Source organism: Anguilla rostrata, chromosome 10, assembly GCF_018555375.3.
Source record: "Anguilla rostrata isolate EN2019 chromosome 10, ASM1855537v3, whole genome shotgun sequence".
Classification (NCBI taxonomy): domain Eukaryota; kingdom Metazoa; phylum Chordata; class Actinopteri; order Anguilliformes; family Anguillidae; genus Anguilla; species Anguilla rostrata.
Genome location: NC_057942.1, coordinates 35,640,438 through 35,666,256, shown reverse-complemented (window position 1 = coordinate 35,666,256; position 25,819 = coordinate 35,640,438). Strand labels below are relative to the sequence as shown.

General features: G+C 39.6%; 2 protein-coding genes across 4 annotated transcripts; both read right to left on the bottom strand.

Moving 5' to 3' along the window:
* Positions 1-88: 88 nt before the first annotated feature.
* LOC135233325 (endoplasmic reticulum aminopeptidase 2-like) lies at positions 89-10,005 on the bottom strand. Of its 2 annotated transcripts, XM_064296745.1 has the most exons (19): positions 9,647-10,005; positions 8,728-9,369; positions 8,238-8,376; positions 7,930-8,064; positions 7,244-7,364; positions 6,960-7,114; positions 6,527-6,640; positions 6,289-6,420; positions 5,931-6,062; positions 5,737-5,805; positions 5,360-5,535; positions 5,052-5,131; positions 4,121-4,304; positions 3,797-3,953; positions 3,264-3,448; positions 2,510-2,671; positions 1,961-2,101; positions 613-694; positions 89-423 (listed from the first exon to the last, which is right to left on the bottom strand). In XM_064296745.1, the coding sequence occupies exons 2-19, from the start codon at positions 9,228-9,230 to the stop codon at positions 259-261; spliced, it is 2,832 nt and encodes a 943-aa protein (XP_064152815.1). In that variant the 5' UTR covers positions 9,231-9,369; positions 9,647-10,005; the 3' UTR covers positions 89-258. The 2 variants fall into 2 exon arrangements, with proteins under 2 accessions (XP_064152815.1, XP_064152816.1); XM_064296746.1 differs by lacking the exon at positions 8,728-9,369 and having other exon boundaries at positions 9,647-10,003.
* Positions 10,006-15,174: 5,169 nt separating this feature from the next.
* Positions 15,175-25,811, bottom strand: LOC135233326 (endoplasmic reticulum aminopeptidase 2-like). 2 transcript variants are annotated; one of them, XM_064296747.1, is made up of 19 exons: positions 25,668-25,811; positions 24,371-25,025; positions 23,929-24,067; positions 23,468-23,602; positions 23,139-23,259; positions 22,535-22,689; positions 22,010-22,123; positions 21,632-21,763; positions 20,963-21,094; positions 20,702-20,770; positions 20,225-20,400; positions 19,658-19,737; positions 19,359-19,542; positions 18,839-18,995; positions 17,259-17,443; positions 16,868-17,029; positions 16,555-16,695; positions 16,303-16,384; positions 15,175-16,004 (listed from the first exon to the last, which is right to left on the bottom strand). In XM_064296747.1, exons 2-19 carry the CDS (start codon positions 24,847-24,849, stop codon positions 15,846-15,848), a joined length of 2,802 nt encoding a protein of 933 aa, XP_064152817.1. In that variant the 5' UTR covers positions 24,850-25,025; positions 25,668-25,811; the 3' UTR covers positions 15,175-15,845. The 2 variants fall into 2 exon arrangements, with proteins under 2 accessions (XP_064152817.1, XP_064152819.1); XM_064296749.1 differs by lacking the exon at positions 25,668-25,811 and adding an exon at positions 25,464-25,601.
* Between the last annotated feature and the right edge of the window lie 8 nt (positions 25,812-25,819).

The following is a 25,819-nucleotide window of genomic DNA, read 5'->3' as shown; positions in this document are numbered from 1 at the left end:
GTGTGCGTGCGTGCGTATATATATATACATATATAATATTGTGTTTGTGTGTATGGAATTCAAATCAAATTTCCATTAATTAATTACATTTTCAAGCAGTAATCAGTGTTTTATTAATAATTCCACACAGGACAATACAGTTTTTTGTGTCATCCATATCCTGATGTAAACATAACAAACTGATGAAAGTAATCAATATTCACATAATTATGTACATAGAAATTAGCAACTGTACTGTACATTAGTTTACAGTTTCAGTTATAAAAACACTGTTACTGAAGGAATATTCTCTGACAACCATTTATTCAACACATGGAGATTTCTCTCCAGCCAACGGATATTCTTCTGAATCATTTCTATCGCAAGTTCAGTAACCTTTAATTGATGTCCATGTGATTTTAATGAATCAAAGAATGCCTTTACCTACCAGAAAAGAACAAAAACAAATTAATTGCAAATGACAAAAGAAGAAACCTTGCTTACAAAATCAAAGCTAATAATAATAGTTGTTGTTGTTATTATTATTACAACAAGAAAAAGAACAATGTTTTAAAAATGCATTATGTGTTATAACCCTGTTTAACTTAATTTCATTGCGTGACCAAATCTCACCTCCTCCAGCTCCCTCTTTGAAGAAAAATGTCCAGTGGTTCCCTTCAAGATTCCTCTGAATGGTGATGATCCCAAATGGAACCTAGGTAAACCAGGCAATTCACCTTGTTACTGCAAATGTAATGTCCAGTAAATTACACATAAAAATGGAAGAATAAAGAACACCTCCATAATAGAGAGGAGAGAGGATCTTTCACATAGTTTAGTTTTCTTTTCCTAAATCTATGGATACCACTTGTTAGTGTTTGGAGGCAGGGCAGTAACCAACAACCTGCAATAGCATTCTACATACAGTATTACAAGGAAAAGATAAGGTCATTTACATAAGTGATATAGTCTTATAATGCCATAGAGGAATCATAGTTCAAGTCCTGGAGAAAATGGCAGACCATTTCCTTGTGTTCTTATATGCAGTATGTACAGAAGAGATGGAGAGAGGAAGAGTTGATGATAGTGTGCTTTTCTGAAGTGCGACTTAAAATTTGTGGCCTTGTTCTCCTGTTTTTCAGGTGTGACATCATCTTTGTCCTTTTTTACTGAGCTTTAGTGCAACTACAGTAAGTCCAAAATTTGGTATTAACAAGCTGCATTATTTGATGCATTAACAAGATTTTTGGTGATGAAAATAAAACCCCATACTTTTTATAATTGAGTATGAAACGTGTATGTGTAATGTCTACTAAAGTCCTTAGCATTATCACCATAAACACAAACATACATACAAAAACAGTGTGTAAAAGCCTCATGTTTAGATGTAGTGAGTAGGGAACTAGAAAGATGCACATTTAAGTTCTAAGTGCTTCATTGCTTTCCCAGCTGTAAAAAAAGAGCTAAGTTGTTAAAAAAATAATAATAATGTAACACTTGCTAACCAATAGAGACTGCAGAGTATTATGAAACCTAGCCGTGGCCTTAGAATTCAGACACAGACATGCCTGCTGTGACTACATGAATAACTGCCCTGTTCAGCACTCCAGCCATCACATGATCCACATTTCCTCATGACAAACAACACTTTGACCACTAATCATCGCTTACTTGCAAGCTGGCACTCAATCATGACTTGCAGTCTTCAACTGTCCTCAATTGTCAACGAGCAGTTCTAGTTTATGGCTAGCATATGGGGAGGGGGGAGGGGAGGTGTGCGGAAATGTAGTATTATCAACAGGGTAAGTGCGCTGTATGTACAACACTGAAAAAGGTACCGGATTGCACTATTAAAATGACAGCTGTGCACATTATCCGTAAATACGAGCGAGGCATATTTGTACAAGTAAGTGAATGTGCTGTAATATAACCCTTAGGAATTAAGGAAGTGAATCTTCTTGCACAGTTGGGTAACACCTACTTCTCCAACAGCCGTTTCCAGTTTTTTCTGACGAAGTTCCAGGCCAAGGCTTGTCCTGCTGGATTCCGGGAGATGGTGACAATGACGGAAGGCAGATCCTGAGTTCTGATCACCTCTCCTTCCATTCCCAGATCGATCAGCCTGCACACCAATCACCGTATGTAAAATCATCAGGATTCATCACACTTAAAGCCACACGCTGTACCCTCCTAGAGAACAAGAGCCGTAGCCCCTTCAGTCTATTCATAGTACAATGCATAACATAGAACAAAGTGTATTCATGCTACAAGTCAAAATGATGCTGTGACTCATGTGAAAGCACCCAATTTACTCAAAGTTCCAAAATGGCATTTACTGATGCTGCTGCAGAATGCTGTTCACAAGAAATACATTTGCAAAGTTATAACTTGTACATCTCCAGTGCGGTAATTTAAGAGTGCTGATATATTAGTATTTACACCACATTTCAGTTTAATTATACTCCCCAGGCATGCAAAACAGAATACATTTTGCAAGAGGTTGGTACCATATTTGAACTCCGACACACACCTGGAAAGTTTGCCAGGATCTTTGCTACTAGTCAGCGCATACAGAATCTTGCTCTTGTAACTTGATGACAGCGAGCTCTTGTAGGCGCTGAGAAGGAAGTTCCAGTTTCTTGCATCCTGGGCTCCAACTTGATAAACTGGCCTCAGAACATCAGTTGGCACACTGGGGAAAGAGTGAATAAAATGCACAGTCTGAAAGCTGAATGTAATACATGCAGAAGGACCATGGGCTACAGAGCACAGTAAGAAGCTACAGTTTGGTACGGGTTTCAAATAGCTGGTCGATGTCTGGTCTCAAGTATTGCCAGGGATATTTAAAAACATAGAGAAGAAACTGAAACGACCAAGGCATCTTTTGGTCTTATTTGCAAAATAAAATGCCACACGAATATAGAAACGTTTCAGTGTTCAGCTGCCGGAATGAATGTTCTATTCAAATATAAACCATAAAATGCAGACTATAAAGTCATACCTAAAATATATAAAGAATTCAGTACTTTGGGTTCTGCTGGGGTGGCTGATTTCACTTATTTGCTATGAAAAGGACTGAGTACAATGTGATCTGAGACGTTACCCATGGACAAGTATAAATGTGCCGTAGCCACAGAAAACATTTCATTTGGCCTTGGGATGAGGGAGAAATGTTTTCATTTCTTGGCTGATTTGGGCCCTCTCAGGTGGCTGAAGTAAGTTTTAGTTTTCTTATAGAACAAGCCTTTGTTTCCTGGAAGTCCTCCTGCTTTGCGGTTTCATACCTCTTGGTGCCGTTTGAAGCGAGCCAATCGCGGAAGAGTTGGGAAGCCCTCTCTACGCTGGGAGGGTAGCCCAGGTCACAGGATAACTCCAGGAGCTCAGCCCGGAGCCTCCTCTCCGATACAGAGCCCTCGTCACTCCAAGACTGCTTGTCAATCACATCTTTGAAATACCACAGGATATAATTCTGAATAAATAAATAAATAAATAAATAAATAAACAATTTGAAATGTGCTTAGCAGTCTAAAAAGAAAATACATACAACACCCCAAAACATTTTGGTATCGGTATTTGTAAAAAAATAAAAAAATAAACTTTTTTAAAGTAGTTCCTGAATATACATTTGCTAAAAAAGTTAAGATGTTCTTGTGATGAATTGAATTGCAAGAACATCCTCTGAACACTAGTCTGTATATTGTAATAAAACAGTACCAAAAATATGTAAATAGACTTTATGTATTGACTGATTTTAAAGATGAATTTTATAGACATCTAGAAAGCCCTCTTCCAATAGAACAAAGAACAAAAGCCAAACCTTCAGATTTTCTGCAGTGTTTGAGATGTTCTGTCTTTCCATCATGTGGTACAAAATACTGAGGTAAGATATCCCCTGTATTAGGGGGAGGTTGTCTGTCTCTTGCTTCAGATACCGTGTCAGATCAAGAGCTCTGTCCAGGGACATCTTGCCAGTGCTGAATAAAAAATATCAAAAACTCGCTGTAGGGAGTCGCTCTGGACATATTTCTATGTGGTGTGAATACAAACGGATTCCAAACTGTATGGTATAACGCGTCTATGGTATAAATATAACATTTCTTTCTTCTCTTTACAGGCCACAAAAGAGAAACCATTACATTACCTGACAATCTGAAAGGCATTGTGGATGAGATTTGTTCTGTCTTTACTGCTCAGTGCTGTATGGTCCTGATCTAGCAGGCCAATCAGGGCATCCCATCCTTCTTCTCCATAGTGCACAAGGTAATATCCACTCATGTCGACGTTGACCTTAATCCAACGGACTTCTCCCTCTAGGTGAATGGTGTCTGCATAATAAGAAATCTCGCTGACAACACTGCAGTGCCCATGAGCACAATGGATATGCATGCAGTGCAAACCACAATTCAAAGTCATTATCTTGTACATTATATGGCCAAAAGTACGTGGACACCAGACATCCAACATCTCATCCAAAATTATAGGCATTAATATGGAGTTTGTCCACCCTCTTCTGCTGTAACAACCTCCACTCTTCTGGGAAAGCTTTATACTAGATGTTGGAGCATTGCTGCTGGGATTTGCTTCTATTCAGCCAGAAGAGCATTACTGAGGTCAGGCACTGATTGGGCGAATAGGCCTAGCTCACAGTCAGCCTTCCAGCTGATCACAAAGGTGTTGGATGTTGTTGAGGTCAGGGCTCTGTGCAGGCCAATCAAGTGCTTCCACACTGTTCGCAACAAAACCATTTCTATATGGACCTCCGTATATGCCCGGGGGCACTGTCATGCTGAAACAGGAAGGGCCTTCCCCAAGCTGTTGGGGAAGCACAGAATTGTCTAGAATGTGATTGTATGCTGTAGCATTAAGATTTGCCTTTACTGGAACTAAGGAGCGTAGCCTAAACCACGAAAAACAGCCCCAGACCAAGGGGTTTCCAGATACTTTTGGTCATAGTGTATTTGACTGAGAAAAATATAGGAAAATAGAAAAGAATTAAACTGACAATAAATGGAAGAAGAAATAGCCAAAAGGAGTTTCCACAACAGAACACCAGTTATTCTAGCCAAACATACCAGTCTTTGTTTTCAACAAATGTCTGTGGGCACCTTTGGAATTGCTGGTGTAATACGTAAGAGGAATATGCCACAGGTACCTATTAAGCAAAGGGACACCACAAAACCACGTTATATTTTCCATTGATGTATGATAAACTATAAACAAACACATTATCTCCCTCTCGAATTCCATTAAGTACGCCTACGTTTATTTCTTAAAGTCTTAGCATAAATGAAAGCAATAAGAAATAAGTGATCCAGGCGTTGAACACATAATGGAAAAAGACCGCACCTAACCATTTTATGTGTTATGGGTAATCACCAACCCTGACTGTAGAGCGGGGTACTCTGTATCATCATCCAGAACGCCTTTCAGAAACCTTTCCTGGCGAATCTGGATGTTCTGTCCTGCTCTTTCCACTGTAATCAGAGGAACACCCATCTGCTGTGTCCACGTGTCCATCATCTTCCTCATATCCAGGTTCTCACAGGTGTACCAATGCTGGGAAAAAGAACTGTCACTCAAGGAATGTGCTTAATATTAATGTGGCTTTTACGGCACTGGTCTACAACTTGATATATTGTTTTCGATATTTCTATTTGTTTGTTTTCTCTCATTGGTTGATAGCAATACCGCATTTACACCCAGTAGCAATCTGTGACCTAGATATCCTTGGAAATCCTGTTTCAGCTTGTGACTTACAGCTTTTTTTTCGGCTTGTGAAGTGGTGGGGCAGAAACCACCCGTGGAAAAGTCCCTCTCAGAAGAAACCTGCAGGAAGCAGAGAGAGAGGGCCCACTGAACAATTGATTGTTGTCTTTTTTAATGCTAACTATAACTTGTGGCGCTCAAGAGGAAATACATAAAATCCTCCCTCTTGTAGCTTGTAGGCTTACATTAACCACGGTGTTCCACAGGTCAGCACTCTTGGCATTGCCGTAACTGTACTTCTCGAGATAGCGAATGATTCCACTTTGAAACACCTCCTCAGTCAGGAAGTCCCTCAGCATGTTCAGAATGCAGGCCCCCTGTATAAGACACAGGAAGTCAGAGGAATGGTGCTTGATGTGTAAAATGAAACTCCTTACACCAGTACTTCATCTTCCTCTTCAGAACTGAGTTACTGTTCAGGATTTGATAGTACAGAGTAAGTGAGAGTTTATTTGAATGTAAGGTCCAAGACATTAATTTCATAAAACAATGAAATAATTATTAATTGGTGACATCATATGGCAGGTTTCAATGGCTACTTACCTTATCATAAGAGACTGTGTCAAACATTTCCATAATCTGAACGGGTGTTTCAGCCGGGTTAGAGATTGGGCGTGAGGAGTTGAGACAATCCTTGGACATGGCTCCAAAACACACATTTATAAAGTAATCGTCCTGTAAAAAAAGGGTTCATTTGTTGGGATAATTAGAGCAGACCGGTGAACTCAAACCAAGGCAGGGTTCCGTAACGGAATTTTACAGAGAAATGCATTCCACGTACCACCAGAAGCTCCGGAAAGGCACTACTGAGCGACACCCTCTCCATGTACCGCGCAAAGCCTTCATTCAACCAGATGTCATTCCACCACTCCATAGTCACCAGGTTGCCGAACCACTGAGGACCGCCAGAGAAATTGCAGTTTGAAACTTGCTTTTACAGTCAGGCTGCTGTGTGGTTAAAACTGACCAGAACAGGGGTGTCCAATTTTATCCGAAAAGGGCCGGTATGGGTGCAGGGTTTTTGTTTTAGCCCAGCACTACAACACCCAATTTAACTATTTAACTAATCATGGTCTTCAATCAAGACCTTGATAAGTAGAATCAGGTGTCTTAGTGCTGAGCTAAAACAAAAACTTGCACCCACACCGGCTCTTTTCAGATATGGACACCCCTGGATCAGAACATGCACTGTTCCTGATAGCACCGATTCCTACCTGGTGAGCCAGTTCATGGCTAATGACCTTGGTGATCCACAGCTTGTCTGAGGCAGATGAAGTTTGTGGATCATAAAGTAGAGCCGTCTCTCGGTAGGTTATTAAACCCCAGTTCTCCATAGCCCCCGACTGGAAGTCTGGTATAGCAATCAGGTCTACAAAACAAAGAAGACAACAGGTAGTTGTCATAAAAAAAATGAAAAATATTTAAAAACAATACCGAACAGCAAATATTTGGGAAAACATTCATACTGGAAGAAAAAAAAAACACAAGATTTGCCAACCTTGTTTTGGCAAAGGGAAGCTGATGTTGAAGTAGGCTTCATAGAATTCCAGCAATTTAACCGCTACTTCAAGCGCGTAATGGGTTTGATTCCACTTCTCCGGAACAGCATACACCGAAACCTGTAAATACAGAATACACAAATGTGCAGCTCTTTTGCCATGACACTGCTCTCAAATAGCCTCAGTTGGCATTCAGTCTTAAATATCAATTCTATCTATCCCAGTAAGCAAAAGGCAAAATCTAGACATCTAGAGTGGTGGTAATCTAGGTTGAGAGACGTTTTGATGTAAATCAACTCGGTTAATCCAAATATAGCTCAGATTTTACTCGAATGCAGCCTGGTTACGTCCGATTATGTAAAGAAAACGTTCGCTTTTCAACCCAGTGTACCTGAACGCCTTGACTGTGTTACATCAACTTGTTACAGAGTTTTCTCCACGATGGGATCACTGGGATGTTAAGAATGGTAATGTTGAATAATTGAGTTTAACTTAATTTCATTCAAATTCAATATCCACAAATACCAATTACAGTTCAAGAACTGAATTGGAATTTATCAGCAATAATACATTCAAAGTAGAATTGAATTCAACCCTTATGTCATGCAGCACTGTCAGTTTTAACAGAATAAAGCATTTAGGTTTTACAAGTTTGGACATTAGCTGCTAAAATAAAGCAACTCACCATAATCCCTGAAGATGTAGTAGCACTAACGGACCTGAAGTCACAAACTACAAAGGCCACCAGGTACGTGCTCATCCTGACGCTCTTGTCAAAGATGTCTTCCACCAAACCATCCTCATGCTCCACAGTCTGGATCTAAATATATCAGGATGTAGGTAAAAGAACCAAACTGATTAATTTGACCATGAGTTACCCACCAAAGTACTAACTGGTCAACGAAGACAGCAGATCCTGTGTATAAATAAATTTTGCATCTATAGTCACACAGAGCACAATTTAGAGAACAAGTAATACAAATGACTATTTACCCTTGGCATGTTGGATAGTGCGATATGTCTTCTTTCTCTTCGTATCTTAATGGAAAATGTGGCTTTAAACAAAGGCTCATCAAAGCAGGGAAAAGCCATTCTTGCAGCAGTGGGTTCAAAGTCTGTGGCTGCCAATACTCTACAGGAAAAATGGGAACGTTATGCTTGAGTGCTTCATAAAACAAACTCCACACATAAATATATTTAATGAAGAACAAATACTTTTATGTGATACCATTAAATATAAACAAACCAGTCTTCTTTACTGTATATACAGTATCTCAGAATGGACATTTATAGATCTGTTTTAGTTACAATTTTAGCAGCTACCTCATCATTTAAGCAGATGAAGATGATCATATAGCAGTGAAAATGCTATATTGTAGCACACAGGACTCTGATAAACAATTAATTGCATCAGTATTTGATTCTGAACTGAAACAGATTGAACAAATCGGTATAACAGTCTTAGCTATAATAAATAAATCACCTTTTATCACCATCACGAGTCATATAGGTGCTCTTGTAGAAGCCATCAAAGCCATCTGCCAAATTTGCTTGGAATTCAATATACAACTGATACTTTTTTGCTCTGTGTAACTGGTAGGGTGGAAGCAAAGCAATCTGCTCCTGATGTAGATTCTCTAGGACGGTTAGATTTTGCTCCTTGTCTTTTGGCTTCCTGTCGTCTTCAACTAAAATCGTTGCCGTGGTGATGTCCAGCCCTTTGCTGTGCAGGACTATGTAACTTGTGTCCTGTTCTACATCAACGCTGATTCTCACAGATCCAGTGAAGTTCAAATTGGTGAGGTTAGGGTGAATGCTGAGGTCATAGTGCTTCGGAACAACATTAGTTGGGAGTCGCAGTCTGTCCCAGGGAAAAGGCTGTCTGCTAGTGGTCTCACTCATGATAGCAGTGCAGGCCAAAGCCAACTGAAAGCACACTGCAAGCTTCAGTGTGCTCACATGGTGATGCTTCTCATTTGTTAGCATGTTTCAAATCTAGAATAACTGTAGTACGTAGTATGCAATATGACTGTTAGTAGTCTATTAATTCAGTAATTATTGAATGGTGTTGTTGATTTCCAGGTGACAAGTTGAGGCAATGAAAGAGGTTCATCTGAAAGATGTGCTGCAGAATTTAGAAGACAGTTTGTACAGTTCAGTTTAGAGACTCGAACACAGGAGTGCTGTTTAACAAGACGCAGGTTACATAAACAATGTAAATGATAAAAGTGAGGAAAGGTAGTCTTTTTTAAAATGAGCGTAACAATTTTATTACAATCTAGCGCTAGAAATGAATGATTCTCACTTGACTGGCGTTCGGAGTTTTCGTATACGGTAAAACTGAATCAGGAAGTGCAGCTATGCTAGGCTACGCAGGAGGAGCAGTAATGCTTTTCACATACCTTCGCGGCTGCATGTAGTTCAGTTCACACGATGGCAGCAGGCAGGGCTTAAAATTGATCTAACTATGTTCATCTTTTTTTTACGTGAGCTTTAAGTGTGCACCTATGATCAACACCCGTTTTCTCCAAACTTAGGTTTCGTGGTGTAACAGCAAATTTGAAAAAGAAACCGGTTCGGCTCGACGTTGACTGGATTCACAGAAACACAAGTAGGGCACGAGCTCAACAGTCAGTTTTAAATTTGATTCTATGTTAAAGTTTCACTTTCTGTTTGCACTTGTCGGTGAACGAATCAATAATTCAGTTGACGCTGGCCTGCCACATAGATCTCAGTCCATTGTGGTGTGTTGAAAGAACGCTTGAACTTGGAATTTTTTGGGAGTTCTTTAGATCTTTTAAATAATTGTAACATAAAATTGTCTGCAATAGTTCACGAATAGACAAAGTCGACGATTACAAAAGTAGCCTACCCATCCATTCAAGTATAAGGGTTGCCAGAATATAATTTTACTCTAAATGAATTATAAGACGGAAAATAAATATTAGTGGGAGTTTTGAAAGGCGATTCCTAATTTAGGCACTCCTAATTTACAAATATTGGGAGATTGTATTGGGTGCGAATTATATATATGAGAGGTTTTGAGGAACGTTCTGGGACATACATTTGCACACATAGTAGGTCTAGCACATTGCTTTGGAGCCATGCGCTTACTACCAGATCAGGCGTGCATTATCTCATGAGACCAGAGCTTGAAGAATAGAATCTGTCTCTAAAAAAATTATATATTAAAAAAAACATTGTTTCATATACATTATTATGGACAGGTTTTTAATATGCTAATTACAAAAATATGACAAAGTGTACACTTCAAAGCAATATTTTTGGAGTGTCAATTTCTGTTCCCCAGCATGTATTCAACAAATGGGTGATTCTACAGAAACGGTGGCATTTGGAATTGCAACATGTCTTGAAATACATTTCATTTTACTTAATCAAAACTTATTGTACAATATTAATTAACCTCTTGCCTTTAACAATCCACAAATATGAAAGCTTAATGTATTTTAATTATTTTTATACATTCACTCAAAGAATGCTTGTGCCGTCTTTTTGTCATTGGTGTTACTCATACCAAAAACAACATTAAAAGCTCATCAGAATAGTATTTCTCTATTCAATCTGCACATATACTCAAAGACATAGTAGGTTGGTAATAATTAAAAGAAAAATGTTTTATTATTTATTTATTTATTTCAATCAGGTATGTGTAAAGTTGTATTGTGTGACATTTTTTCATTTACACCATCAGGTTTTTGCTATAATATCAACAATAACTGAAGGACAGTATCAAAATTGAATGATACTATCCTTAAAATGCCAACTCACGAATAAAGCAACAATCAACAAACACAAAATTATTATAAAGTCAAAAATGACCCCTTTAATATCAAATCACCAAACAAACATTCAGTAACACCAGTGACACATTATAACACCAATGACTTGGTGTTATATTGGGCTGGACTGGTTCATCCTGTTTGAGCCAGCTAGTTGTCTGCCAAACATCTGTATGGCATACAGCAGACTCTGTAGGCTACTACAATGGCAGGCACCCTGGCTGTGAAACATATTTATAAGAACACAAGTAAACAAACATTTTATTTACATAAACTTTAGGCTTCCAGCAACTGGTATTTCACTTGTAGTCACACATGCAGCTGACCCTCCACATATGTCCAGATCTTCTGGTCAACCTGAACTGACTGTTTGTTCACAGGAACTGGCTCTGGCATGAAACACATGATCTGGTCATCCCCATACCAGTTTACATCCTCTTTTGGGTTTGGCCAGAAAAACCGGTTTGCTCCATTCCTGTGCATTCACTTCACTTTTATGTTGTGCTCTTCCACTTCCAGTATAATGCCAGGGTATGGCTGGTCATCATACCTCACAATACACCACTGCCCGCTATGGTGAGCCTCAATGACATCAGGTCGGTGTTGTTGTTGTGGGGCAGAGGGGACACTTTCTCTAGGCGGCACAGCTCCTACAATGATTTCTTGGAGACTGTAACATGGGCAATCCCACACGCCCTCTGCTGCCTGGCAGAAACAGCTAATGTCTCTGTATTTGAGGATGCCAGGTGTGATGCTCAAAACCTGATGCATTTTCATGGTCCCCTTTATTGCAACAAGAGGTACCTCTAGCATTTTCTGTGCCCTAGTCTCAACATCTTCCTCACTTACATAGAACAGTTTCACCTGCGTTCCAGAGTCATTTAACTCCTGGAAGAAAGAGAGTGCATCTGGGATATCCCTTCCCCGACGGACTAAGGTGTCGGCTGACCTCTTTAATGCACCCCCCACCCCATCTGGTGCACCCTTCCCATGGCTTGCCTCAAAGAAGTTCCATGTAGTTTTGGGGAAGCCCTTCTGGTGAGGTTCTGAGCAAATCATGTAGAAATTGCCCTTTTGCTTGTACTGGGTGGCAGGGCCATCACTGAAGAAATGAAGGTGCTGGACATCAGGCCACTGATTTTTCACCATCTCCAGGATGGGGTCAAGATGAGCCCATATGGCTACTGGGTCGTGCCTTCTACTTGGTGAGATCGTACTAAAGGGAATGGGGGGCTGGTCCTGCACATAGAGAACACCAGTGAGGATGGGTCACTTGTTGATGTGACCCCCCAAAGTGCACAGACTGGATTTCATTTGCATACTTGCAAGTGTAGTTCTCACTGAAATCTATGTGTATAAGGCAATTCATGGATGTCAGGTTCTCTTTTATATTTCTATAAGCATTGTACTGCCACCGGATGTTGAAGATGTGTCTGCGAAACATGAAGAGCCTATCTTGAAACTGGGTAGCAAGCTCATTCTCTGTTATTGGCACTTTTTTTTGACAGTGATTGTACTTGTCTTCTCAGACTCTTCACCTGGTTTGGAATGGTCAATCTTCTCTAGACATCACTGGGTTAAATTTACCACACCATTTGATGGTGATTTGGTGAGGGGATATGTGGTGAGTCTACATTCTTGGCATTCACCATATGCACATGACTTTGCAACGTTGTTGCAGACAGTGCTGTCAACCATATCATCCAGGTGTTTTGACTCTGAAAGCCCAAGTCTGTACAGTGTATCTGCCATAAACTGCAGATTTTCATGAGACTTACATTGACATGTTTCTCTGTCCTGCTCATTTGGTGTCACAACCCAAAAGGGTCTCTGCCTGCAGAAGAAGGCATAAGAAATCTGTTCTCCATGCTCAGAAACAAATTTCTTGTGGAGGTTAAGCAGAGAGTCACAGAGTAACCTCCTCTGTTTCTTCACCTTCTGGACAGTGACTGTGTTTTTTTTTCCTGTGGTCAGTCTGCTGACATCATCTCTCAGATAGTACTGTCTCACAGTCTTCCTCTTGTTTGTGGTGGTTTCTCGAGAGTTGATCATTGGTTTTCTCCAAGCTTTGTACGAGAAGCCAATGTTCTTCTGGCACAGCAGCTGGCATTTGTATTTTCTGATCAGCTTTCCCGTCAGAATGTTTGCAAAGTCCTGTTTTGATTTTGTTTTATTGGCTGCTTTGTACTTTTCATTTAAATCTCCAACAAGAGCAAAGTGGAATTTTAGAGCTTTCTTGACTGGAGAGTGGACTGTAGAACCTTGGAGGATCACTTTTGTCTTCATTCCTGGGCTTTCGGAATTTGCAATGCGACCCCGTAAACGGGACAAACGCTTCTTGTACCTGTTGCATTGTCGTTTGCTTTGCTCAAGTTTATCTTGCAACTTTTGAATTTTCCTCTGCCTCCTTTGTACATTTCTCCTGCATGTTCTCCTTCCTTGTTGAAGTTGTCTGTCAAATACATTGGTGCAATATGTCAGAATAGTAAACCAATCATGAGTTAGGAAGATGCTTTTTTCCATTGTTTAGCTTCAAACAATGTTCTACGGATCTCATTATTAACTACAGTTCTCCCTTGTTATACCACCAGTCAAAAACCAAAGGCAACATATCTGAATTCCAGGTTTGTTTGAATACACTTGTAATTTCCTATATACATAATGGGTTTCATTCACTAACGGTGTATACGCAAAGATATTCAATTGTTTATTTTGGTTTATCTTTTGATTTTGAATCTCTGTTAAGCAACTCTAAGAAGCCCTTATATGGGCTTTTCTGGGACGTGTATTATGCTAATTAGAAATTACCTGCACATGCAAACCACTTTACAATAATAGTGAATGAGACCCAATATCTTCAGTTCTACCTTGAGATGCTGGGTGAACTCCCTGGAGATGATGGGGGGGTCAAGACTCTCTCTCCTGCTCTCATGTGTTGCCTGTGTCTTGCCTGGTTGACTCGCCATGCCTTACGCTGACCTCTCTTTGCCCTTTCACTGAGATCATTTATGTTCTGTCTTTTTCCTGTTGCTATATCATTAGCATAACCCTGTTGCCTTTTCACTAAATATTCTGCTCTACGTGTAGGGTCAGCATCCCTGCGCTGTCTATAAAGCCTCTGCTTCTCAGCTGCACTCAAAATCGCCATACCTAACAAAAACAATAATAATAGGAAGTTATGAAAAAGAAACAATATGTGCTATTTTGCTTTAAATACTTATGTTGAAGCTTTTATAAAAGTTCATTTACAAAAGAATGTCATTGGTGTTACTGATTGTCATTGGTGTTACCAGGAGGAGTAGTAACACCAATGACGGTAACACCAATGACAATTTGTCGAACGAATGGTTTTTTACAAAATGGACGCCGCAGTACCTCAAACCACATGTCTTCAATAATATTAAAATCATTCAAATATCTAATTTAAACCATTTCTATTATCTATTGCTAATTCCCCTTCCTATGAAATGACTAACACCAATGACATATTTAAAAGCCTCATGTAGAATTAACACATAAATCATCAAATATATAACAAATGACGAGAGACAGCAGACTCACCATGTGCATATGTTGATCACACTTCTTCCAATGACCTCTTGAACCATAAATTACTCATAAAAGTCATTTAATTTTTTTCAAAATAAAAGTTTTGTGAGGCAGTAACACCAATGACATGACATGGGGTGACCACTATTACCGTTATATTATTTATAATATGTAATTGGTATTTCAGCTTTTTAAGTTCTCCATTCCATGAATGTGACATTTGTGTTTACTTTATGACATTTAAATTGGAGAAAAATAATTTTTTTAAACTCAAAATATGGCACTAAACTTCGATACATGGTCAGAGTGACAAGCAAATTGCTTGCACTTGCTATTTTATAAAAATGATTAAAAAACAAGAATTGCTCATTACATGACTCAAATATGTTTTATTATTATAAGTACAGTCTATATTTATCAAAAATATATATTACATGTGATCATTAATTCAATTTAAAGTATTTTGCTTGCTGTAAAGGTGAGAGACAGGAATGCCACCGTTTCTGTAGAATGACCCAAATATCAAATGTGTATTTTAAAAGTTATACTACCCCCACGACCCAAAATCAAGCATTTGCACACACATTCATATTGTATTTACCAGAAAAACGTTTTTCATGAAATATCATGCAAAAACATCAAACCATTACAAAAAATAATAATAATAATTCATGTTCAGTGCTGCTCATTCATTTAAAATATTTGCAATAATAATTATTATAACTTATTATAAAAACATTCTCTTTTAACACCAGCTTTGTGTCAGAATTCTTGTTTATCAGTTAACTCATAATTAAACATCTCCATAACCTTCAATGTATCAAATAACCTTTATGTTGCTAATGTCGCTAATGCTAGTGCAAACTCAAGAGAACGGGCCTGTTTTATCCTACAGATCAGTAGGGATATGTAGAGAACATCTGATATGCAGTTCAATAGCTTGTGATTCCCAACATGTCATTATTGATTTTCCAGGTTGGGTGATGGGATGGGTGTTGAGTTTTGGAGTAAAAAAAAAATGTTTTTAGAGGCTATGGATCTAATTATGCAAGGTAACAAAGCAAAGTGAAAGGGAAAAGGGGAATCTTTGTGCCCAGATTCGCAGGGAAATGTTGCTCCTCCCAACAATCACAGAGAACTGACCTACTAGTGCAAATGGTCATGTGGCATTTGGCACAGGGGCTGCCACACTGAGTGGCTACAGTCTGACATCAGCATTGTCATTTGTGATTGGACGGATCAGTGCTGTAATCTAATTCGTCCCTCGGGGCAAGTTTTTCTGTAGCCACATCCGCAAGGGTTCCAGGTTCCGTTCCAGCCACATAATGTTCTTCTGCACATTCTCCACAGCTACCTGGGTGACCCGGAGTTGGGATGATTGCTCTTGTATGGACTCAAAAAATTCCTTGATCTGAATAAAAAAATTAAAAAACAAGTACACTCTAAATGACCTGTCTTATACATTATACATTTATTTGAGACTGGGTACTTCTAGACAGTTAGGCCTGGGAAAAAAAAACTTTTTTTTTTTTTTTTTTTTTTTTTTTGCTGCTGCACAAACTATTGTACCCTTGGTACACAGACCATGTCAGCTACATGCTGTGTCTGCACCATTAAAATTACAGCACAACTATTTAAACAAAAAACAATTGCATAACAATTTAAAAAGATAAAAATCCTGTAATATAGAGGAAAGGTCATGTCATTACCCCTTCAAGCTCGTCCTTAGATGAAAATTGTGCAGTTGTGCCAATTATTATATTTCTAATGCAGAAAGACCCCAGCTGAAATCTGTAGGGGAAACACAATGATAAACGTGCAAACATATGATAAGTAAGATTTTTAAAGCTAGACTTTAAAATCAGATCAAAATATTTAACAGTTGATCTAAAAACATGAGGTAGACTTGTTAAATCTAAGAAATAAAAGAGTGATAAGAAGTTAAACAAACATGTCCATACTTTTCCACCAGTGTATTCCAGTTTTTCTTCACAAAGTTCCAAGCCATAAAGTGACCTTTGGGATTTCTAGCCACACTGTAGATTAATGAGGACAGATCCTGTGTCTTGATCACCTCACCTTCCATGCCCAAGTTCAGCAGCCTGGGGAAACCACAGAAAACTCATCAAAACAAATAAAGTTTTTTTATTATAATTTTTTAAAACCAAATTGTGAAAGTACCACTACTTCCACATTTGAACCATTCAAAAATGTGATCTTGAATTGCACAAAGCAGTATTTCAAATTCTGTCGTCAAAAAGAACATTCAATCACCTCAAAAGTTTATCAGAAACTCTGCTGGTGGTTAATGCTCCCAGGATTTTGTATTTCTCCGCCTCAGAGAAGGAAACTTGATATTTTTCCAGGAGGAAAGTCCAGCCTTCCTCTTCTTGGGCCCCGATGGAATAAATGGTCTCAGTTACATCGGTAGGTAGACTGTAGAGAGGGAAAAACAGTGAATGGTTTAGAAAATAACTAAATGACAGAATGCATACTATACTCTTGTGCATATAAAATGTTCAGCTTGTATCCATTGTAGCATAATGCTATCGCCAATTGCAGGGGATGCCAGAAATGCAATGTAGAGACAGCATAGACTCATTTAGCATATTGCCCTGGTTAACAAAATATGTAGACACACAGAAGATGCGGAGAGTTGAATGACCTAATTGTGCCGTTGGACTTCACCCAGCTGTTGAACAGGTCCTTTGCCTTTTCGACACAAGGAAGGTAGCCAAGGTCACAGGCCAGGGACAAGACCTCTGAGCGCAGCTTTCTGTCAGATACAGATCCTGTGTCGCTCCAGGTCTGCTTGTCAATCACAGCTTTGAAGTAGTGCAGGATGTAAGCCTGTACCAGAACACAGAAATGGCCAACTCCTCACCAAGACGTTGTAGCTCAGGCTAAGCACATTTATTGTACGGATCTGTCTCTTTCTCTGTGTTTAATGGTAAGAGAATCGCACACATGCACACACATATATAATGAAATCAGGTGAATTCACTTATCACAAGATTTCCAAAAGCAAGTGGGTTTGGTGACAAAATTATTACAGTGCTCTGTTGGCACAAAAACTGTATTGTTAATTGATTAAAATGCTACAATATGTTATGATGTAGGCCGAAACATGTGACCGTACAGAACTGAACTTTGAATATAGACATAGATCCCAAATTCAGAAATGAGGAGACAGAGTGTGCTCAATGTAAACAGATAATAGCACAGTACTGAACTTGCTGTCCCTGTTAAACTCAAATAATCCACATCACCCTCATTTAGCAAATCACAAGTATATGCCAGGGGTGGCATTGTTCCGTATTATTTTTACCTTGTTGCCCAAGTTTTATATGGTTGTTCTGTTGCCTACAGTTGTCTTATAACTGTATTGCAAGGACCACACCAGGCACAAAATGGCACGCATGTAAAAAGGTAACGTCTCCAACATTACTTGCCCTTAGAGGTACATTACTGTCTTCTCAAGGGTCTGAGAGCTTCTAAGGATTTCAGGATTTTGGCCAAAGGTCTGCTGTGGTAACAACTACTCCTTAATGACTCTTAGTCATTACTGACTTTAATAGCTTGGTATTACTTTGTATGGCTTTGTCTGGCCACCATCAGTAAAATACACTTTGTGTGCTTTAAATGGTGCTCAGGTCCTGTACAGACTCACTATTCATACCAAAGAGACAACTACTTTTTGTTCTGTGGTTCTCGTGTGGAAAGGGTCCAAATTCTCCAAATTCGTAATGAACCGATCCTTTACTGACAAACCGTACGGCATTGTTAACGTCTGGCTCGTCAGCGCATTTTTATATTGAGTTATTTAGCTTTCTCTGTAAACAAAGTTACAGAAAAATACTTTGAGGAGACCAGAATCCAAAATGACACAGCGTGCTTTGTTGAAGCTTTCATTCTGAACTGAGCACACGGTCCTTCAGTTAATCTATGCGAAACACATTATTCAGCGCAAATGTTTAGCAATAAGCCCAAAGCAGCACTGATAGGCTTGGCTCCTGGTCCACATGCTGTGGAATGTTGTTATAGAAGTGCTGGGCTCTGCTATCAAGCTACAGGACAACACCCCTGTGTGTTCTGGTGTAGTAAGGACAGCAAGTCACCACTTGATGGCCAATGAATGCCCCCCCAAAAAAAACCCCATTAAGATCCCATAGCCAGCCAGAGCAGGCCTGGTTTAGAAACCCAAGACTTTGATAATGTTGCAGTTAACATACTGTAGAGCTGTACCTTTAGGTTTTGGGTGACATCAATGATATTCCTTTTTTCCACCATCTTGTAGAAGGTCTCCAGGTAACCCAGTCCTTGCAGGAGGGGAACGTTGTGTGTCTCAGACTTCAGGTAGCCGGTCAAGTCAAGAGCTTTGCTCAGCCGTAACCTTCCTGCCCTGTAAACATTAACCACTACGGTGAGGCCCATCTAGTTGAATCTAATATACTGTACACTACACACCAACTTTCACTATGTGCAATATGAACATCAACTAACTCTTCAAAATCTTAAGATTCATAATTTCCTTCTATTTTCATTATACAAAAGACAAAAGATTACTGTTTTTTTCTCTCTCTCCAGAGTGATGTAATTTTTATGCTTTCCACTACCTTCACCTTAGTTGCTTAAATAAATGTATGAACATCTGTATGAAGGACTCCTTAATGTGTTTTAGAAATAAGCACAGAGCAAAAGTATTCACCAAGTTTAACTAATAAAAAAGGGCGTTGTGGTATGGCACAGTGAAACGTGGGCTTACGTGACCAACTGAAAGGCGTTGTGAACAAGGTTGGCTCTGTCCTTGTAACTCAGAGCTGTGTGGTTCTTCTTCATGAGGTTAATTAAGGTGTCCCATCCGTCCCCCTCGTAGTGGACAATGTAGTATCCATTCATGTCGGTGTTAAACTTCACCCAGTTAACATCTCCTTGTATCTTAATGGTGTCTGGAGCAGGAACATCAGTGTATTTGTGATGAGATGAATTTATTGTACAAGCACAGTGGGTAAAAACAGGACATACAATAAAATTATTTAGAAGGAACAAGAAAATTATTAATACCAGATTGTGTTTCCAGCAGATGTCTCACAATAGTCTTGGAGTTGCTTGTCATGTATGTCAAAGGAACATGCCAAAGGTAGCTGAAAAACAGTTTCCATGCACACACATCTTAAAGCATGGATGCTCAAATTTAGCCCTGGTTTTCTTTTCTCACAGATAATTAACTGAACAATTAGTGATACTGATTGGCAAGACTGTGTTCACACCTGACTCCCAGGTAAAAGGATTTGAGTGACAGGGTCTTAGGATTATCTAGTACACCCCAATAGTAAATATTTCCTTTTCTTTAACCTTTTAATTTCACCTTTTCTTCACTGTAACAATTTAATGTTTAAGAATGAATAAATATCATATAGCCTAATGTACAGATGTTGTTTCAAGGAATCATGTAGAAGGTAGTCTCAAACATCTGATTTAGAATAGAGGATGAACAGTCTGCAACTGCATTAAGGAAATTCAGCAGGCAACAATGTCTACAAAATGGCTGCACTAATGCCCAGTAATGCTGATGGATTAGGCGGTATTCCTTCAGCAATGTAACTTTTGTGTCAGTGGGGAAAATCTCACCCCTGCTGCATGGAAAGCCAAGCCGGATCGCTGGGAAGCATGGTCTTCAGGAAGCGCTCCTGCCTTATCTTCAGAACCGAGCCCTGGCGGTCCACAGTGACCAGGGGAATGCCCTTCTGCAGGGTCCACGTGTTCATCATCACTTTCAGGTCCAGGTGCTCTCCCGCGTAGCGATACTGTTCAGCAAGAAGACAGGGCCATCTTTAATAGCACAGCGCCACCTGGTGTGCGTTTTTCAGTACAATAAATGCACAAGGACATTCAAGAACGGAACATGTTTCCCAACTTAATAATAATAATAATAATAATACTTTTGTATAGCTTTGTTCATACATTCACAATTTAGTTAAAGTCCTTAAATAACAGCCACAAAAGAACAAGTGTAAAAAAGTGCAAGGCAGAACACGTGATAAAAAGGGAATTAAAATAGTAAAAACACAACAGAAAAAAATAAAGTAAAGAGTGATATCCACTCACTGCATTCTTGGCTGCTTGGCCACTGCTGTAGCAGAACTCTCCAGAAGTAAAATCATCATCACTGCAGGTCTGAAAACAAATATTTATATACTTTTATATACAACTATTGAACATATGTTTATGTATTTATATGCTGAGATACACAGCAAATATAACTATTAGGGCAGCTAACTTATTAATATGTGAAAAGAAAGGATTTAAAAGTAAAATATTCTGTGACATGAAAGAAGGACTGAGCAAGAAAAAAAGAAGAAGAAATACGTTGGCTATGCTGTCCCAAAGGTCTTCGTTTTTGGCGTTCTTGTAGCTGAACCTCCTCAGATACCGGACAATGCCGCTCTGGAACACATCATCCGTCAGGAAGTGTCTCAACATGTGTAGGATGCAGGCACCCTAAGACAAAACAAATGAGTCTGTGAGACAAAAATTACTGCACTTGCAGCTCGAAATGATTGTTTTAAAAATATGATCGTTTTAAATGATCGTTTTAAAAATATGTTCAAATCATGTAATCAACACTGTGCTGTTTCGGTCATCGCTTGTCCACCCAAACAATTCAAGGTACACACAAAATACTCTATTGAAGCCCATCTGAGTCACTGCCCTTCCTGCGGAGATCAGGTCAGCTGACTCTTCAGATAGCTTTAAGGTGAAACTAAGAACGCATCTGTTTAAAGAGCCCTATAAAGAAGACAAATATTTTAATCTGTTTTAACTGCCCTTTTTCTGTATTTTCTCTTTCATTGTCACTGAATTAAGGTGTCATACTTCTGTATATTTCTTCTTGTTCCATTTAAGGTTTGTTACCAATGCTGGCGGTTATTTTACTGTATTTGCAGTGCTGTACAGTGCTTTGAGCACTGGAAAAGGGCTTTACAAATAAAATGTATTATTAACATCATCATCTGAACATGTTTTGGAGTATATTACCTTGTCATAGGACACAGTGTCAAACATCTCTTTAATCTGTGTGGGGTTCTCAGCTGCACTGGAGATTGGTCGGGAGGAGTTCAGCGAATCCCGACCAATGGCAGCGAAGCAGGTGTCAAGCAAATAGTCCTCCTATGGGAGCACAAAGTATTCATCAGTCTGATTTTTATAAGGGTTCTATCTTTCCATTTACCATTTTACTATCTTTCCCTTGTTCTTTATTTCTTTCAGAAGGCACAGTTATCACTAAACATTTTTCACAAACATAATGCCCATCATAATTATGAGCAAAATTACATAAATAGATCAGTGACTGCTCAGGCCATTGCGACAGCAAGTTATATGTTTATGACGTGTTCTGGGGTAATTGGAACGTACCACTCTCAGGTCAGGGTAGGTGGCATCCACAGAAACAAACTCCATGTATCGGGCAAATCCTTCATTGAGCCAAATGTCATTCCACCACTCCATTGTCACAAGGTTTCCAAACCACTAGAAGAGTGAAAGGGTAAAATAAAAAAATTTAAAGATTAAAGTCCTTTAGCATGGAGCAGAAATGATAAACAGTTAAAGAAAAGTATCAGTGGAATTAAAGTATTCAGCATACAGTAGGACTATTCAACAGGCAACCTATGATTCGGGTTTTTCAAAATTCTGGCTATGCACACATCTACATCTGCACACAATAAGCATAAAGTTAGTAACAGCTATCCCTGATTTTAAAAGGCATCTACTTTGTTTATACTCTTGAGCAATACACTTTATTCGTATGGTTTTATACCCAGTACATGGAAAATACTTGGCTCATGTGAACCATTTCTAAAAAAGAGTCTGGCTCCCAGGAACAAACAGTTGGCACGCGGTACAACTGGAAGTCTAAACTTACAGCAGCACTGAACTCACCTGATGGGCCAGCTCATGTCCGATCACCATGGTGACCCACAGCTTGTCGGACGCCGACGACGTGTCGGGATCGAACAGGAGGGACGTTTCCCTGTAGGTGGTCAGACCCCAGTTCTCCATGGCTCCGGCCTGGAAATCTGGGATGGCGATCAAATCTAAGGGAGAACAGGAAGCACACAGCGGGAGCTGAAATTTGATCAGAGCTTCCGTTCCCTGAGGTTGGATGAAATCGCTCACATAATAATTCACACTGTGTCACAAATAGTGTGATGACTAAAGCAGGAAGAGAAATGCACACACACACACAAAAACATTTATATGGGCTGTTTTGTAATGCATGGATTAATTACATAATAATAATAATAATAATATCTCTCAGTTTTACATTTTCAGTCAAATCACTTTCTGAAACCTTTTTCATGAACATCATTATCTGCTGGGCTTTAAAAAAGAATACATTTTTAATTTAAAGAAATTTTTTAAGAAAGTCACCATGTTACTCGCAGCCAGTTTTATTTCAATGAGAAATGGTATTCATACTCCTTACTAATCTGAATAAATAAGCGTTTGGTATAGGAGAAGGACCCAAAACAGCCAGTATTACCCTGTTTCGGTAGGGGATAGTAGATGTTAAAATACTCTTCGTAGAACTCCAGCATCTTCACGGCGGCCTCAAGAGCATAATGAGTCTGGTGCCATTTGTCTGGGACAGCATATATCGAGACCTGCAGTGGGAAGAAACTGTTAAAGGAATCTCACATTTTAGCAGAAACCCCGAGACACCCCAAACAAATATCGCTCTGAATGTACGCTTTGTAATGTATTCCAATGGATATCTCTGAACGTAATGTGTCTACCATGCGCCAAATGCTAATCTTAAGGGTTCGGTGAAAGAGGACTTGGCGTCAAAGGGATTTTGTTTGTAGCACATACGTCTATTCCAGATGTGGTTCTTCCAGAGACGGACTTGAAGTCACAGACAATAAATGCCACCAGGTATGTGCTCATCCGCACGCTAGCTTCAAAGTGGTCCTCAAATAGACCGTCCTCCAGGGGAACAGTTTGCTCCTAGATAAAGAATACAATTTGAATAAGAAATTTTCAAATCATTATACCTGTACCTCAATAGCAAAGATAGTTCATTTTGAATTTTACTATGCATGTACATCACAGTTGAACAAGCTATAGTCAGGCTTTCTGTGTTTGCTGAACAAACATAGTACCTGCTATCAGACTTAACTAGAATTTCTGAAATGTTCCTAAGCACTTGAAATAGCATGAATATGTCTCATTACCCAAAAATATGGCATTTTTAAAGTACACCATGAAACTCAACCAAAAGAAACATAAATTTCAGGCCTTAGCAGGTAGAAAAGACAGAGTAGCATCCATACAATGGGCATGTTGGACAGTGCGATGTGTGTCTGTCTCCTCCTTATTTTAATGGAGTAGTTTGCCTTAAAGCTGGGCTCGTCAAAGCATGGGAAAGCCATCCGTGCAGAGGTAGGTTCAAAGTGTGTCGATGCCAACACCCTGAACACAAAACAAACACACAAAGAAACAGCAATCAACAGAATGGACACATAATCATTTAAAGTTCAAGGTTAATTTATTTAGCAGACCTAACTGGTCTATATTGCACTGCACATATTTACTAAAGCCTAATCATATGTTTGACTTATCTTGTTGCAGGTGTGTAAGATAACTGGACAACTAAGAGTCTGTCCTTTTGGGTGGGCCAAGGCTGAAAGTATTTAATGTAGCTCTCTCTCTAACACCATCCCTGGGACACCACAAACAATTAGCTGAGCTGTATAATGTAAGAATTTTATTTACCTTGTTTCACCGTTTTTTGTTTTGTAAGTACTTCTGTAGAAGCCATAAAAACCATCAGCTAACGGGGCAGCAAACTCAAGGTGAAGGAAGTACTTCTCCCCACTGATCAAAATTTTAGGAGAGAAAATGGCGATCTGTTCATGCGCTGGGTACTCCAGCACGGGGAGTTGTTTGTCTGATTGTAGGGCCTCGCTTTCGTCCAGAATTGTAGCCGTGGTGATTTCAAGGTTCTTGCTGTGCAGGACTACCCAGTTGGTGTTGTTCTTCACATCGATCTCAATCCTCACAGACCCGCTGAAGTTTAGAGCGGTCAGGTTCGGGTGGATGAGGAGGTGGTAGTGGATGGGTATTATATAATTTGGAAGCCTGACTTTGCTCCATGGAAACGGCAGACCGTTTGTGGCCACGTGTGGCGAGTCATCACTGCTTATACCAACAACAGAGTAACAGGGCAACAGGGCTAATATCAGGAGAAACATATTCTAAAATCGAATAGTAAATTATAATCGCAACCTAATCTAAAAAGAGTTTTTTAAAATTTGCTAACACCAGTGATAATCAGGCTGTGATGAAAAGGGCCTCTGTTTGGATTTCATTACATTCCAACTGGTTTGAGTAGAAATATCCAGAAATGCTCCCCCACACAGATTTCAACCTATCAGAGGGGAAAGGTGAAAGAAACATTAGATCTCTCTCTCTTTGTCCCTCTCTGTCTCTCCCCCCCCCTCTCTCTCTCTCTCTCTCTCTCTCACACACACACACACACACACACAAATGTATATATAAATACACAGACTCAACTTGACAAATGTGGATGTAGTGTTCTTCTAAAAATACATTTGTCTTGTATTTGACCTTTCCTTGAAAAACAACACAATGAGTGCACCATAAAAGAACAGCACACAAGCTGAACTGTGCTCAGACACAAACAGACGAGTGAAGTGTGTGAGTACTGAACTTACTATCCTTATCTTCTCTGTAAACAGTACAAGGTCAGAATGTACAGTACATTTGTGGATTTACCCTCAGCGTGCAGTAGAAACAGAGAGCTGGTTGTGTCTGTGTGAGCGTGTCTGATGTGGATTAGACCTACTAACAGCAACCCATGCAGGAAGAAGGGCTCGTTCACTGAAGCTCGTCTCCCCGCAATGCCAGCCAAGTCGGCTCCCGATTTTGGCAGCGATGACCAGCGAGCTCTCGCCCCCTCCCCACTACAGACCCCGGCAGCACAGGCACAACACGCTCAGACACAACACGATTTCGCCGCAATCGGAGGGCGCGCGCTGGGCACGTTTACCTTCAATTCAGCTGCATCATTCAGGCCTGTTATTCTCCCCTGTTCTCAGCTTTCATTTTCTCTTTCATATGTCTGACCCACAATTCCCCGGTGTAGAGCTGCCTCTACCGCCTCTGTTGCTGCTGACTCGCTGTGTCCCGTATGCAAATGAC

What these genes read in the sequence shown, in the direction of transcription:
- LOC135233325 (XM_064296745.1), bottom strand. Translation starts at nt 9,230, where the DNA reads ATGCTAACAAATGAGAAGCATCACCATGTGAGCACACTGAAGCTTGCA. An exon ending in CCTTTCCGGAGCTTCTGGTG is followed by an intron (nt 6,421 to 6,526) that starts GTACGTGGAATG and finishes CTTTTTTTACAG; the next exon opens with GACGATTACTTTATAAATGT. An exon ending in TACCCCGCTCTACAGTCAGG is followed by an intron (nt 5,132 to 5,359) that starts GTTGGTGATTAC and finishes TTTGCTTAATAG; the next exon opens with GTACCTGTGGCATATTCCTC.
- LOC135233326 (XM_064296747.1), bottom strand. Translation starts at nt 24,849, where the DNA reads ATGTTTCTCCTGATATTAGCCCTGTTGCCCTGTTACTCTGTTGTTGGT. An exon ending in TCTGCTGGAAACACAATCTG is followed by an intron (nt 19,543 to 19,657) that starts GTATTAATAATT and finishes TTCCTGCTCCAG; the next exon opens with ACACCATTAAGATACAAGGA. An exon ending in TGGAATACACTGGTGGAAAA is followed by an intron (nt 16,385 to 16,554) that starts GTATGGACATGT and finishes TTTCCCCTACAG; the next exon opens with ATTTCAGCTGGGGTCTTTCT.